The sequence below is a fragment of the Myxocyprinus asiaticus genome, chromosome 1, assembly GCF_019703515.2.
Source record: "Myxocyprinus asiaticus isolate MX2 ecotype Aquarium Trade chromosome 1, UBuf_Myxa_2, whole genome shotgun sequence".
Classification (NCBI taxonomy): domain Eukaryota; kingdom Metazoa; phylum Chordata; class Actinopteri; order Cypriniformes; family Catostomidae; genus Myxocyprinus; species Myxocyprinus asiaticus.
The window spans coordinates 28,467,571-28,484,525 of record NC_059344.1 but is presented as its reverse complement, the minus strand read 5'-3'; the positions used below and the strand labels follow the sequence as shown (position 1 = coordinate 28,484,525).

At 37.2% G+C, this 16,955-nt stretch overlaps 2 protein-coding genes across 2 annotated transcripts in view; one reads left to right on the top strand and one right to left on the bottom strand.

The window, feature by feature from the left end:
- LOC127444564 (unconventional myosin-Ie-like) overlaps nt 1-13,694 on the top strand; it is a 75,661-nt gene extending 61,967 nt beyond the window's left edge. Inside the window, 10 exon segments of the mRNA XM_051704009.1 lie at nt 1,138-1,252; nt 1,816-1,985; nt 2,791-2,936; nt 4,263-4,409; nt 7,645-7,802; nt 8,752-8,844; nt 8,970-9,180; nt 9,976-10,008; nt 12,071-12,240; nt 12,421-13,694. Coding sequence (XP_051559969.1) covers nt 1,138-1,252; nt 1,816-1,985; nt 2,791-2,936; nt 4,263-4,409; nt 7,645-7,802; nt 8,752-8,844; nt 8,970-9,180; nt 9,976-10,008; nt 12,071-12,240; nt 12,421-12,497 — 1,320 coding nt within the window. The 3' untranslated portion in view covers nt 12,498-13,694.
- Nucleotides 13,695-13,829: 135 nt separating this feature from the next.
- On the bottom strand, nt 13,830-16,544 carry LOC127444570 (G2/mitotic-specific cyclin-B2-like). Its single transcript, XM_051704021.1, has 8 exons — nt 16,387-16,544; nt 15,698-15,814; nt 15,357-15,611; nt 15,127-15,285; nt 14,810-15,046; nt 14,570-14,710; nt 14,330-14,440; nt 13,830-14,252 (listed from the first exon to the last, which is right to left on the bottom strand). Exons 1-8 carry the CDS (start codon nt 16,402-16,404, stop codon nt 14,142-14,144), a joined length of 1,149 nt encoding a protein of 382 aa, XP_051559981.1. The 5' UTR covers nt 16,405-16,544; the 3' UTR covers nt 13,830-14,141.
- Nucleotides 16,545-16,955: the final 411 nt, after the last annotated feature.

Below are 16,955 nucleotides of genomic sequence, written 5' to 3'. Positions count from 1 at the left end.
GCGATATGCCATGTTGGGCCATGTCTTTCTTTGACTGTGTAATACAGCTCCTGTGAAGAGTGACATTTAGTGTAATGGACAGGGATAATGAAGCTCTATTTACTGTTGTTATTTGCACTATTAGCTACCTCCATGCTTTTGTGTAGTTAAAATTAGTGTTTTTAATTTTTATTAGTAACTGAATTATTATTTTACTTTTTACTGCTTCCTACAGAATTCCTACCCAATACAATTAGTCCTAACTAGTTACTAAACAAAATAATAACTATTTTTTGTACTATTTCTATTTTTATGATACTTTTTTTTTTAAATACTATTTATTTCAACAAAACACTTGAAGGGTTAGTTCACCCCAAAATGAAAATTCTCTCATGATTTACTCACCCTCATGCCATCCCAGATGTTTATGACTTTCTTTTTCTGTGAAACACAAATTACGATTTTTAGAACAGTATTTCAGCTCTGTAGGTTCATACAATTAAAGTGAATGGGTGCCAATATTTTTAAGCTCCAAAATCCTCATAAGGGCAACATAAAAGTACTCCAGACAACTCTGTTGGGTAAATCCATATCTTCTGAAGCAATATGAAAGCTATGGGTAAGAAACAGTTCAATATTTAAGTCCTGTGCATTCTGGAGCTTCAAAATGTTGCCACCCATTCACTTGCATTGTATGGACCTACAGAGCTGAGATATTTCTCTAAAATCTTCATTTGTGTTCAGCAAAAGAAAGTCATACACATCTGGGATGCCAAGAGAGTGAGTAAATCATAAGAGAATTTTTCAATTTTGGGTGAACTACCCCTTTAAGTGAATTTTTATATTTAACTCATTGTTTACTCATATCACTCATTGCAATAGATTAAGTGCAATATAAAGACATGCTGTCTATTTATTTTTTTGGTACCGGTACCCGTTCTTGTTCGCTCATCACATTTAATTCAGTCTGCAAACATAGAGCTTGGGTAAAATATCTTCTCTTGTTGGAAGCACTGCATTTATTTACTTCCTATATCAGTTTCAATTGGTACATCTACTGTATCCTTTCTGTAATATCAAAGTCCTGGGTCTGACCTTGACTGATGTGTTCAACTTATGTCTACAACCTGCATTATATTTTGTTTTGTGGCCTTATAGCTCTTCCTGCTGGAGGAGACGAGAGATCGTAAATTCGATGGTTATGCCAGAGCCATTCAGACAGCATGGCGAAAATATTGTGCCCGCAAGAAATATGTTCAAATGAGAGAGGAGGGTGAGTTCTCTTTACAGCTGACTTGTTTGAGTGAGGTTAAAGTGTTGGACTTTACATAAATGCACTCGCATGCAATGACAAACACATTATGAGAAAAAAGAAAACCAATGTTATTTTACATGGAAGAATGTGTCATAGTCAGAAAGGGGAATTCAGTGGTTTCCCCCTGTATGTGTTTGGAGTCTGACCTCATCTGCTGCATTGAGCTGAATTATTGTTATTACATTTAAAAATAATAACACATATAGAGAACAAAAACCTCACACCATGTCTGATTTTTCATGTTTATAGAGTTGTATAGATTTTTATGGCTCACTTTATTCTGAGTATGGTACTGTGGTAATACCATGGTTTTGGGACATGTACTTTGCAGATACCATAATCATAGATCATTCTGCCATGATATATGAATGTGGTAATACGGTCAGTAGTCAGTACCATGAGATTATTATGTGAAACTGTCACTGCACCATGGTACCACCACAGTACGTTTTCTAGGGACATCCCGTAAGAACTGAAGCCCTTTGAGAAAAGCACTGAATATTCATTCTATCCCCTTCCAGCCTCTGATCTGCTGCTGAACAGGAAGGAGAGGAGAAGACACAGCCTGAACAGGAACTTTGTGGGTGATTATATTGGTATGGATGACCGGCCCGAGCTAAGGCAGTTTTTGGGCAAGAGGGAGAAGATTGATTTTGCGGACAAAGTCACCAAATATGACAGGCGATTTAAGGTGAGGATTCCAAAAAATGCTCACAGTTGTGAGTCCCATGTAGTAGATATGTCCTAGGCATTTTGCCCTCTAGGCAAGAGAAGCATACATTTATTAAGGGTCCAAAATGAACAATTGCCAACCACCAAAAATGAGTTACTTTGCAGCTGGCAGGCAACTTTATTTCAAGTATAGAAACTCCAACATTACAAGGTATAAGTCTTTTGTAAAAAATTTAATATAAAAATAAAAATCAGACCCTCACTGATGTATGTGACATGAGAGATTGAAATCAAATTGTCTACTAAAGAAATAATTAGTGACAGTCACAAATTGGGTGAACCTTTTCTTCTGTGGAAAATGTACCATCAGATGTTTATGTTGAATGGTAATTTTTTTTCACACACATGTGGCATACTGCTCTCATTATTCCAACAAAACTAAAATAAGAGGGGAAAAAAAACTATGGGTCTCTTCACATTTTTTTGATGTGCAGTTTTACATGAGATCGAAACTTTGTCATCTCATATATGATGGTGCAAGAGACACAATAACCTGTGCACAATAACAACAAATTAATTCCATTGTAATAGGGACTCTATATATATATATATATATATATATATATATATATATATATATATATATATATATATATATATATATATATGTATACTTACTATTTTATTATGCAGAAAACAATTTCAGAGCTGTTAAGAAATACTTTCGGCTGGTAAATTTCTGATGTGGCAAAAAGTTAATTTTGGACCCTGCATTTATATTAATGTATGGATGTCTAACTCTGTATCTTCACCTGTTTATTCAGAGCATTAAGAGAGACCTGATCCTCACCCCTAAATCAATCTACCTGATTGGAAGAGAAAAAGTAAAACAGGGGCCGGAGAAGGGACAGGTGAAAGAGGTCCTGAAGCGTAAAATTGATGTTGAGAAGATTCTGGCTGTTTCTCTGAGGTAAGGCAGGATTTGTGTGTGGGTTTATGTGTTTATTCAGTGCACAGAAACATCAAATCGGTAACCCCAAAATATCAGTGAGTTTACTTATGATAGCAGAAAGCAAATACAGACAATCTCCACATCCGAACATGCACACTTCCCTATTATAAAACAGTAGGCAAAAAATACCAGAATGGCCTAATGCATATGCTGAGGTTTTTAAAGTGTGCATCCAATGTAGAATTTTCCATCCCATTAAGGGGAGTTGAGGAGCCGTCAGATTTGAAAAGTTGAATTTTGTCGGGTGTCTCTTTTCAAGTCAAAGTGCTATAGGTAAAGAAAGAAAGTTGTCCCTTGTGGTTAAACTGTACTTGTTTAACAGCACTCCAATCTATTATTTTCGTTGTTAGGTCCAGGAACGTATAGGTCAAAGGATGTCCAGGTTTGTATTTACACTACAAACCTGTGTAACTAAAGAACATAATTTATTAAAGGTTGAGAAATAAGTTCTTCCTCCAATTCAGAACACACTGGAAAGTCCGGTAATTTGGATGCAACTAAAAAAATTTCACAGGCAGCACTCACAGTGATACAACACACATTTTGAATAATGTGAATAAGAGCAGACCTGTATATTCAGCAACATGCAGTCAAATGAACTGCAGCCCCCCCTTCCACGTGTAAAACAGAGCCCGTAATCTCCAACTCTGCATGCGGTCCCATCATGCCTTGCGTAGCCACCTGCAGAATTATAGGCATAGAAACATCAAAGGTCCAGTCTGCATCTTAGAGCCCTCGTCTGCCCTGTGTTACTTAACACATTGAATCAAGGATTGATTATGTGATATATAAAGCCTCATTCTCTAAAAACATTACCCTGGAAAGGTTGTTTATAGTGAAATGATCAAACATCCAGCACTCTCTTAAAGAAACCCAAAGATTACTGATCTTCTTATAATGAGCACCAAGAAATAAGTGTTCCAAATTACCCAATCCTACCTTGAATTCAACCATGAATTTAGCTATAGTTCTGTTCTGCGAATGGGGGTGTTGTCAATAATGTGAACCAGGTGTTGCTGGGAAGGGAGAGTACACCTTGTAAAAAACTCATTAGAAAAGGCTTAAGTTTATTGGGCGCTACAGGGCATCTCTGCATGTGTCCAAGTCATGGAAACTCAAACAGCCCCGATATCACTTGCAGTTTTTGTGACCCTCCAACCTGTGTGTCCCAAAAGTGCCTCAACACGTGTGACTAATGTGAAAAGCGAAAGACTGCTCTAATGTTGAATGAACAAACAAAGGAGAATATTTCATGCTTTGAAATTACTTTTATCTCCCCTACAGCATAATGCAGGACGACTTTATGATCCTACATGAGGAGGAGTATGACAGCCTGCTGGAGTGTGTATTTAAGACGGAGTTCATCAGTTTACTGGCACGCAGATATGAAGAGAGAACTCCGAAAAAACTACCTCTTAAATTTAGCACCACGTAAGTTTAAATATCTTTAACACATAGAATAGGCGTCATTTTTTTCAGATGTATAATGACACTGTGCTACTTCTGTAAGAGGACTAACAAAAGAGAATCTCTGAAACAGACAATTAAACATTTGTTCGTCTTGTAAAGTCATCTTGATTTAATTTTCAATATAATTTCAGTTAAAAACTGTTATAAGTGGGCCTGTGAAATGTGTAAGTTTGGTCATACAGTACAGTGGATCTTAAAGGGATAATGCACCCAAAAATGAATATTCTCATAATTTACTCGCCCTCATGCTCCACCCATATACTCATCCCAGATGTGTAGGACTTTCTTTCTTCTGCAGAACACAAATTAAGATATTCAGACGAATATCTCAGCTCTGTTGGTCCATACAATGCAAGTGAAAGGTGACAAAAGCTTTAAAGCTCCAAAAAGCACATAAAGGCAGCATAAAGTCCATACTACTCCAGTGGTTAAATCAGTGTCTTCAGAAGTGATATGATAGGCATGGGTGAGAAACAGATCAATATTTAAGTCCTTTTTTCCTATAAATCTTCATCTTTGACCAGTCACAACCAATAGGTGACAATATGCACAAAAAATCACCCAAAAACAAAAAAAGAAGAATGTGGAAGTGAAAGTGTATATTTATAGCAAATAGGACTTAAATGTTTATCTGTTTCTCACCCGCACCTATTAGATCGCTTCTGAACACATGTTTTTAACCACTGGAGTCGTATGGATTACTTTTATTTTAAGTGGCATCTGCAAAGAAATGATGCTAGACTTTTTCTTAGATATAACTTTACTTTTCATAGCTACTTTTGCAATTACTTTTATCCAACTCGTCCCAAAATAATTTAGTTTACACAGGTAACAAACTCAGCAAAAAAAGAAACGTCCTCTCACTTTCAACTGCTTTAATTTTCAGCAAACTTAACATGTGTAAATATTTGTATGAACATAAAAAGATTCAACAACTAAGACATAAACTGAACAAGTTTCACAGACATGTGACTAACAGAAATGGAATAATGTGTCCCTGAACAAAGTCAAAAGTAACAGTCAGTATCTGGTGTGGCCACCAGCTGCATTAAGTACTGCAGTGCATCTCCTCCTCATGGACTGCACCAGATTTGCCAGTTCTTGCTGTGAGATGTTACCCCAATCTTCCACCAAGGCACTTGCAAGTTCCCGGACATTTCTGGGGGGAATGGCCCTAGCCCTCACCCTCCGATCCAACAGGTCCCAGACGTGCTCAATGGGATTGAGATCCGGGCTCTTCGCTGGCCATAGCAGAACACTGACATTCCTGTCTTGCAGGAAATCACGCACAGAACGAGCAGTATGGCTGGTGGCATTGTCATGCTGGAGGGTCATGTCAGGATGAGCCTGCAGGAAGGGTACCACATGAGGGAGGAGGATGTCTTCCCTGTAACGCACAGCATTGAGATTGCCTGCAATGACAACAAGCTCAGTCCGATGATGCTGTGACACCGCCCAAAACCATGACGGACCCTCCAGCTCCAAATCAATCCTGCTCCGGAGTACAGGCCTTGGTGTAACGCTCATTCCTTCGACGATAAATACGAGTCCGACCATCACCCCTGGTGAGAAAAAACCATGACTCGTCAGTGAAGAGCAATTTTTGCCAGTCCTGTCTGGTCCCGCGAAGGTGGGTTTGTGCCCATAGGCGACGTTATTGCCGGTGATGTCTGGTAAGGACCTGCCTTACAACAGGCTTACAAGCCCTCAGTCCAGCCTCTCTCAGCCTATTGCGGACAGTCTGAGCACTGATGGAGGGATTGTGCGTTCCTGGTGTAACTTGGGCAGTTGTTGTTGCCATCCTGTACCTGTCCCGCAGGTGTGATATTCGGATGTACTGATCCTGTGCAGGTGTTGTTACACGTGGTCTGCCACTGCGTGGACGATCAGCTGTCCTTCCTGTCTCCCTGTAATGCTGTCTTAGGCATCTCACAGTACGGACATTGCAGTTTATTGCCCTGGCCACATCTGCAGTCCTCATGCCTCCATGCAGCATGCCTAAGGCACATTCACACAGATGAGCAGGGACCCTGGGAATCTTTCTTTTGGTGTTTTTCAGAGTCAGAAGAAAGGTCTCTTTAGTGTCCTAAGTTTTTATAACTGTGACCTTAATTGCCTTCCGTCTGTAAGCTGTTAGTGTCTTAATGACTGTTCCACAGGTGCATGTTCATTAATTGTTTATTGTTCATTGAACAAGCATGGAAAACATTGTTTAAACCCTTTACAATAAAGATCTGTAAAGTTATTTGGATTTTTACAAAATTATCTTTAAAATACAGTGTCCTGAAAAAGGGACGTTTCTTTTTTGATGATTTATATATATATATATATATATATATATATATATATATATATATATATATATATATATATATATATATATATATATATATATACACGTGTGTGATAGATAGATATATATACATACACTACCGGTCAAAAGTTTTGAAATACTTGACTGAAATGTTTCTCATGATCTTGAATATCTTTTGATCTGAAGGTGTATGCTTAAATGTTTGAAATTAGTTTTGTAGACAAAAATCTAATTGTGCCACAATATTAATTTATTTAATTATAAAACTAAAATTTAATAATAAAAAAAAAACGTTTTTGAAATTGATGACTTGGACCAAATAATAAAGAAAATCAGCCAATAAGTGCCCAACATAGATGGGGAACTCCTTCAATACTGTTTAAAAAGAAGTTCAAGAAGTTGGTTGAGAAAATGTCAAGAGTACATGTCTGAAAATTCTAGGCAAAGGGTGACTACTTTGAAGATGCTAAAATATAACACAGTTTTGATTTATTCTGGATTTTGTTTATTCTAAAATGTGAAGAAAAAAATGTAATTTATAATAATGAATAAGTGTTTCAAAACTTTTGACTGGTAGTGTGTGTATGTGTGTGTGTGTGTATATATATATATATATATATATATATATATATATATATATATATATATATATATATATATATATATATATATACACACACACACAACCTAGCACACATCTTTTGTGAGAAGTTTAAAGTGCTTAAAGTTCTGTCTTTAAAATACAGTAAATGCCTCATTTGTTATCTAATGCAGTGACTTTTATACATATTTAAATGTGCATGGCTTAAGTGTCCAAATAAATTTTGGGGTCACTGTATGCTTATAAAAGAATGATTGTGATTAGACCTGTTCTTCCTCCAGGCTGGAAATGAAAGTAAAGAAAGAAGGATGGGGACCCTGGAATGCAGGAGGATCCAGACAGGTGCAGTTCATCCAGGGACAAGGGGATGTAGCTGTGCTGCGACCCTCAAACAAAATGCTGCAGGTCAGCATTGGACCAGGTCTGCCCAAGAACTCACGTAAGTGTTGACCCAAGCCTTTCATCTGTTATACCCACAATGCTTCACTGCAAAAAAAAAATTGAAATTTTCTTACTTTGTATTTTTATTTTGTTTGCCAGTAAAATATCTAAACAAGATGCATTAACTTGAGAAGCAAAATTGCATAAGATATTCCATAAGATTGTTCTCAGAGAAATCTAACAACATTTTGTGATATTTATACTTAAAGGGGTCATGACATGCCTTTTTCATTATTTACGATGTTCCTTGTGGTTCACTTCTTAAACTAGTAACGTTTTTTTTGCACACAAAAAAAATTAATAAAAAAAAACTAATATAAATCATATTTTACATATATTTGTAAAATATGATTATTTTCCACCCCCATTCTGACCTGCTCTCTCTCCTTGCCATCTCACTGCTCACCACAATAGGTCAGGGCTACGGAGGTGATAAGGTAAAGTAGGCGTTGATGTGTTGTTGTTGTCAGATGCAAATGTTTACCACAGTGTAGAGGAAGTGAAGAACGAGTCATTTTGGCAGCTTGGTTTCAACAAATTCTCTTTTTGCAATGAGGAGCACGTTTTGAGTTCTTAAACAGTATGTTTTTATAGTACAATTAACTCTTACATGTGAAAAGATCAAGGAAAAAATGATTCCTCATGTCATGACCCCTTTAAAACAAGAAAAGAAACTATCTGCCAATGGGATAAGAAAAGTAATCTCCATTCAAATATATTTTTACTGAAAAACAAGACCGATTAAGATTAAGAAAATGTTTTGTTTGATATGGTACTGTAAACCATGCAAGATTTCTACATCCCTACAGTTTCTTAAGAAGTTTGTGCTAGCTTTGAATTGAATTTCCTTATGTTTTAAGAAATCATATGATACAAGCATTACATCACTGTGTCCTGTAAAGAGAGTCTTGATGTTGACCATATCATAACTGACAACCCTCATCCAGGTCCTACGAAGAAAGGCATCATCACTCAAAACCGCTCCAACATGTCCAGATCGCACCACCACACCCCAACACGCTTCGCACCTGGCCCCCCAGGTACATCACTATGCAGTTCAACTAGTACTCCCTGGAGACTCAGGAATCAACTATCTAATTAATTTTTATTTTATTCAGTATGCATAAACTCAAAAGATCTTAAGCTTGTGTTTTGTTCCCTGCAGTTGTTCACCAGAATGGAGCGCCAAAGAATGCAAATCACACCGCCAATCAAAGGAACTCGCAACATCACAACAATCAGAGGCTGACATCAGGAAATACAGCCCGCCCATTCCTGCCTACTAATGTCAGTCAGCGCAAGGACAGGGGCAGCAGACAGGCACCCCAGCAACACAACCTGGATTTCCTTAAAGTACCAGATCAAGGGGCTGCAGGGTGAGAGGAAACAGGCATCCACTCTGACATTTTGAAATGATACAGCTTTTGTTAACAACAAATTTATTTTAGTGAGAAGCTCACAACTATTGTTCCAAAGCATACATAATAAAGAATAGTAGTTTCTGTAAACATTTGTCAAATTGATCCTTCACTAAGCTCCGTCCACCTTGGCTAACATTGCTTCCTCAAACAGGCTTTGTAGAACGTCACATAGCAATGAATGGGAGATTGCCATAAATGGTACAATTATTATTATTTTTTTTTTTTTTTGCATCAGTCTCCTCTGCTATGGCCTAAATCATAAACGTTAAGTTATTAGCATAAATTTACCTTGCAGTAAATGTAGGTGTTCTTATTGATGTTATGTATGTTCATTTTGAAATGAAGGCTGACACATAGTTTATTCCATAGCATGTTATTCTCAACATTTATATAAGCTAAAAAAAAGCAGTTTGTATTTCCTCTCTGGGTACCTCATGTCACGATTATAAGTGACTCGACAACAGATATTTTTGCCATAATTTTGGATATTTTCTGTAAAATTCTGCTTAAAACTACCAAAAACACACATGACTCCATTTGGCTCTCTGAAAAAATCAAAAGCTGGTCTGAAAATAGCGAAAGGCAACAGTTGCTAAGGTAGATGTGGTCAATAAATGTTTTAAGGTCGGGGCTTAGCGAAGGGTCTGTTGCTTGATGCATTGCTGATTCTTAGATCTACAAGACATCATCCACACAGACAAAACAGCGAGCTGCTTTTGAGTGTAACACACATGTATTTCTTTACCATAGCAGAAATCGCCAAGCATCTGGAAATGGAGGAATGTGAGTCTGAGCATGTGTAGTTTCTGTTAGGTGGAAGTGGTTGTGGTTAATTTTTTACTATTGATAGATAGACAACAAAGATGTCCAACTCTAAATCCACCCTTGCATCCTCTCTCCATCATATAGAGTTTCTTGTCCCTGGTCTCTATTTCATTTCTTTAAAGTAATAGTTCTGGAAAAAATGGATATTCTAGTCATAATTTACCCTTCCCCCTGAACCCCCCACCCCAATGTTGTTTCAAACATGTATAACTTTCTATCTTTAGGGAAACATAAAAGGAAATGTTAGGTAGAATGTTCAGGTACTGACAGTCTTGGTAATCATTCACTTTCATTGTATGGAGAAAATACAAATATGCAATGAAAGTGAATTGTGATTCGTTTTATGTTTCACTGAAGAAAGAAATTCATAGGGTTTGGAAAAACATGAGGGGAAAGTAAATGATTACAGAATTTTCCTTTTGGGTGAACTATCCCTTTAAATAATTAAATTGCATGGATTTACAAGATTTCTGTCTTGTTACTGAATGGAGAATAGATTGTTGTTTCCATGAAACTTCAAAAAAGTCAAGGGATTTGGAATGGGCATTTTCTAATATTTTCTCTGTTGTAGTCATGATGAGGGTCTCTTTAGACCGCATCATGAAGGTTGAAGGGGTAATAATTGGTCTTTTGTTACAACAGCTGAAAAAGACAATGTTAAAAAAAAATGGATTCTGGGCTTTGGAATTAGGTGGAGAATCAACCGAATTAGGGCACTTCACACACTAGAGAAAGTTCTGATGGAGCGTTTGAAATACAGCAAATTGGAATCCTGAAAGAACAAATGATACATCTCTGGCTGAAATTCTAATTTGTTACCAGTAGCATACTTCAGAGTTCATTTCAGCAAATTATAAATTTCTTTCAACTTTTGGCAATGAGAGAGCATCACGTCTTGTGCGTTTTTCCTCTACATATTTGCAATGCGTCACACCCATTTAAATCAATGGATTTGTAGCTTACTTTAATGCAACGTAAAATCTAGTGTGCAAGCATCCTTAAGCATCATGCATAAGTTTTATTATGGAAATCGATTTATTGAATTTGCCCTCCGTATACTTGTTCAGGCAGACAGCACCTCTGTGAATAAACATGTATATCTGTCGCCACCTTGTGGGGAAACTCATAAACTAACAAAACAAAATCAGACCGCTAACTCTCACAGCAGCTATCACACTGTAAACTGGTTCTTATAGGCATAGTTCACCCAAAAATGAGAATTCTGTCATCATTTACTCACCCTCATTCCATCCCAGATGTGTATGAGTTTCTTTCCTCAGCAGAACACAAACAAAGATCTATAGAAGAATATTTCAGCTCTCTAGGTCCATTCAATGCAAGTGAATGGTTATCTGAGACCTTTTGTAGCTCCAAAAAGCACATAAAGGAAACATAGAATTAATCCATAAGACTCCAGTTTTTAAATCCATATCTTCAGAAGCAGTATAATAAGTGTGGGTGTCCTTTGTTTACTCTTAATCTCCACTTTTACTTTTACATCTGAAAGTCACATGTGGTGCCTGTTTAGTTTCACTTTCACATCCTAAAGTTAAAGTGGAGATTTAGAGTAAAAAATAACTTAAATATTGTTCTGTTTCTCACCCACACCTATTATATTGCTTCTGAAGATATGAATTTAACCACTGGAGTCTTATGGATTACTTTTATGTTTCCTTTATGTGATTTTTGGATCTACAAAGGTCTGATCAACATTCCCTGGAGCTACACAGCTGAAATATTTTTCTAAATATTTTAGAAATATTTTTCATTTGTGTTCTGCTGAAGAAAGGAAGTCATACATACAGTATCTGGGATGGCATGAGGGTGGGTAAATGATGAGAGAATTTTCATTTTTGGGTGAACTATCCCTTTAAAGAGTGTAGTTCATAGTTGACTTCACACTTAATTTCACTTGCAGCTTATAAAGCATGTTCCCCTATGGATTTCTAACAAATATCACATGTGATTCCAGAAGCACCCGGCCTCTATCATGTTAAAGTCCTCTGTGCTTTTCTCTAAGGGCCCACAGACAGTCCACCAGCAGGCCCACTCCAGGAGGTGGCCGGCCCAAACCTGCACCCAAGCCCAAGCCCCAGGTGCCTCAGTGTAAGGCTCTTTATGCTTATGATGCCCAAGATACAGATGAGCTCAGTTTCAATGCAGATGACATCATTGAAATTGTTAAAGAAGGTGAGCAGGGAGTAGAGGTTGCGTGCAAACATTAGTTCATAGATGTACATCGGTATACTATATTTTGTAAGAACAAATGGCCTTATTTCACATAAGATACAGTATATGGGCTTTTTAATATAATTTTGACACAGCAAAAATCTATTTGTTTTAAATGGTGTTAATTTTTTTTGTGTCTAGATGCCTCTGGATGGTGGACAGGTAGACTGAGAGGTAAACAAGGCCTTTTTCCAAACAACTACGTGACCAAGATCTAACCTCTTCTGATGTCGACGAGGCCTGAGTTTTTGAATCTCAGCAAACTCATTAGATAAAGGAAGGAAATTGAGAAAATATAAATTCAGAAGATGAAGGACAGTGATGTGCCATGGCTGTGGTTGACTCCTCGTAAGCTCTGCATTCTGTTGCCATGAACACTTAAAGGTACAGACGTGTAGTGTGCGGCTGTATTCCGAAGAGCAGGCCATGACCGCCACTAAACTTTTCTCCAGGGCACTAATACCTTGTGGGCACTGATCAAAGCTATTTATTGTATTTATAGCATTCTACAGTTTATTTCTGATGTGGTTTGTTCATCTGTCATTGATATTTAAGGTGATCTTATTTCACTTGAAGAGATGAAGTAGCCATTGTATGTGGGAACTGGTCTTTATTTAATTTTGCTTTTGAAATTGATAGATGTTATATGTAAATGAAAGTGCTTGCATTTAGTCACCTGCTGTTTGTGATTTTATTTTTCAAAGCTCTTGAAGTCATGTCCAAATCAATAGATTTAGTGGAGAGTATATTGCTGCTAATGACCATTTTAACATTTTATTGCCTTCCAGGTTCTAGATTAGAGAATCCCAAATGTATAAAATTCACAGCAACTCTTAAAAACCATGGACTGTATGTGTATGAAATTGTTAATCTTGGTTGCATGCTGAATGTAAAATTGTGCAAGAAATGCAAGTTTTGTAAAACTAAATTTTATAGAACAATGTTATTTCCATGCATTATTTCATTTATAGACCCATAATCACATGTCCTCAAGTTACTGTACAGTAAGTGTAGTATAAAGCACTTAATCAGCATAACCTTAGACAAATGTTCTAATCAGGTCATCCAAACCACTGTTTGATCAAGAAAGTACTAGTCAAAGAATTTGGAAATGGTTTACATGAATATTACTGTATTTTACAGAAATGTGCATCTTTGGGTGGATGTGCTTTATTTTGCAGTATAAAACAAGTCTCACACAAAATGGTTAATTTTTCATTTGTAGATAGTACTTGGCAGGTTTTAATTTGGCATTTTCTGTTGGATCATTTTTAACAAGCAGTTGTCTAAAATGTCAGCGCCTATGGTTTCTAATCAGCTGCATTTTTTGCATACTTAAACATATGTGCAATATCATTGACAGCAGGGGGGAAATATTTTGGGGCTTTAATTTTAATAAATCATGAGCAGTTGTATTTTTGGTTATCTTTTACATTTTAAAAGTTCCCTCTTATGTCCCACAAGTATGAATAATGGTACACGTTCAAGTTAAAACAAGACTAACTGTAAAGCACCACTCATTTATGACCCTGACAAAGTACATGTCAACATGACATAACTTTGAGATCTTTAGACTTTAGCATTTCATCTTCAAGTTGCCCACATAGCACCAAATTTAAAGCATAAAAATACAGCACCAGCATTTTTCTAAAATGAAACAGTAAAACCCAAGTTAAACCCTCATCTTAAAACTTAATCTTTATAAAAAGTAGAAACAACATTTAGTATACAGATATTTCAAGAGTATGTACAGTCTAAAAACAGCAGTCCATCTCCCAAAATAGCTGACTGATGCATAAAGTGCAGGTTTATGGTCCATTCCCATTCTAAAAAATAAAATAAATGGGGGAATAAAACAATCCTCAAGAACCAGAGAACAATGGTGCAGCCAGATCCTTTACAAGTGAAGACTTCAACTGGGGAATGAGGCAGATCTTCATGAGCTTACTGCTTGAATACTTTTTCCTCACAGTCTGTAAGAGTGCAAGACAATTACTTAATGGTACCAAACGCTTAAGATTTAAATAGCATGCACGCACACACCCCTTACCACATGCTTGGAGAGTCCCTCACTGATATTAATAACATTTTTGGCAATGTGCTGCATGATCGGCTTCAAGTGGGCCTCATCATACGAGGAGTAGTGTTGTTGGGTTGATGACTTGCAGCAAAAAAGGATAAATTTGAATCACAATGAACTGGAGTAACAATTAAGTGGGCAGTGAGGAATGTTTATTATTCGGACATTAAATTCACATTATATTAATAAAAACCCACATACACAACTCACCCATTTCTGCCCATCAAGCACAAGTTGAGAGAGGCAGAGAGCAGCAGCTGCAGTTTCAGAAGGGAGATAGTGCACCATGTCATAGTCAAGAAGCGTCAGCTCCAGAAAATATTTAGCAAGAGTGTGTTTCTCAGCATCAGCCTACAAAGCATGTGCAAAGACATTTAATGAAGGCTCTGACTTTAGTAAATAAATCGATCACACCACAGCAACAATTATTACACTAAAAGCTGTACATACATTTCCCGCCTTTGAAGCCCTCCGTAGAAAGTGCAGGGGCAAAGGTCGTCCAAATTCAAAGTTCAGTTCACTTAGAATCAACATCTCCATCTCTCGAATCTGGGCTTTTGTGAAGGCATCGTCAGCGATGTAGACAAAGTCCCCAACCATTGGCACATGCCTTTCCTCATATTTACAAGCAATCAGCATTGCAGTAACACCCACTAGCTGGAGCTTCTTGCGGGTCACTGGTTGAACCTGAAGGGAAAGAAAAATGGGGATTAACTGCATGAAACATGACATTAAGTTATGGGAGAGAAAACACATACAGCACTTACCTGGAGAAAACGATCAAGGATGGCAACAGTCATGTAAAGGGTTTCCTGCAGTAGCTGAAATCTTGAGTGCACCTGAATCAGCCAGTCAACCAGAAGTGCTCGCATTCGTCCATTGATATCGTAACCATGCATATAACGGGGACGGATCGACTGTTGAGCCTGTTACAAGAGAAAAGCGGCTGCAGGAACGGGCTTGTAAGTGTTCAAAGAAAGTTCAAAGTCGAACATACCTCAAGGCGCCGCAGATACACATAGATGTCCTTCACATATTCAGAACACAACTGAGGCATGTCAGCATCACCTTCATCAATATCTTCAACTGGAAAAAGGCTATTGGAAAAGGCTTGGCAGAGCTCCTCTTCCTTCACGCTGACATCAGCTCGAGCTGGGGGGAAAGCTGGAGCAGGGTGGGGGACCTGGGCACGCTTAGGTCGCACAACAGCTGGCTTAACAGATGGTTTCATAGGTAGTACAGGTTTAACTTTCTGAAAGGCAAGAGAAGAGGAAAGTCACATGTGGTTGTGGGAACATCAATCGTTCAAATGAATCCATTGAATGAGGTGAAACACACCTTGGCCTGAGAAGGTTTGTGGGCAAAGTTGGACAGTTCACAAAACACTGCCCTTTTCGCTCCACCATTTACAGGCCCGGCTTTGCCACTGATGAAAACAGGGTTGTCTGCATTGTGCTGCATGGGAAGTGGAAGGTAAAAATTTAGCCAAAACACAAATTCAAGTTCTCCTAAAAGCAATGCAGATCAATAACAGCAGCAACCATTTAACCTACACACACACACAAAAAAAGCAACTTTAAAATAAAGTTACATTTGTTAACACATTGAACAACACTTTTACAGCATTTACTAATCTTGATTCAATGTGAATTTCAGCTTTTGTTTTTTTTAACAAAATGTTGTTAACATTAGCTAATGCACTTAGCAAAGAACAATTGTATTTTTATCAACATTAACGAAGATAAACTAAAAAAAAAAAAAAAAAAAAAAAAAAAAAATGTTGTTTATTGTTGGTTCATGACACCTAATGCACTTACTAACGTTAATAACAAATGTAACCGTATTATAAAGAACTACCACAATGACAATATACGCCCAACTTGTCCATTAAGTAAAACTTAAAATTATTTAAGGTGCTAAAAGAACTTAAACGGACGTAAAGCTGTTGCGAGGCTACACATATCTTGCTTGTGCAAACCAGAAGCTAATGCGGTGAAATAAAAACATTTTCTGTGTATAATACTCACCAAAGCGTGCGTTTCCATACTGGATCTCCCTCTCGGGTTAATAAATGACGCTCAAATAAAATATAAACGCTTAAAAAGCGCTGTTTAGCCTTGCTGAGTGTTCCTTGTCCAACTCAAAACAAGTCGCTTAAATAACGACCTTTCCGTGATTCAAATACCGCTCCGTGCTCTGTGATTGGCCACTGCCTCAGGAAATACTCGACTCCAATTGGTCGGAAGAAGACTAGACACCAATCAATCATTCCTCATCTCCTTTTACACTGTAAAATAAGACGGTAGTTTGGACTGATTCGGATTTTGTATTGATCCCTTTGTAATTAGTTAACCCTTGTGCGTCAATTTAAAAAAGTTACTCAGAGGTCCTTAGAGGACAAACATGTCAGCGTCAAAAAACTGCCATAATAAAATTATTTTCTACTTTCAATTAGTTAATTTTTTAACCAATATCAGTCCTTATCATAACTACCAAATATTCATTTTCAGGATTTTAAACCTTTAAATAACAGTTTGCTTACATAATGCAACTGTTGTTTTTTATGGATAAACACACACACACACACATACACACA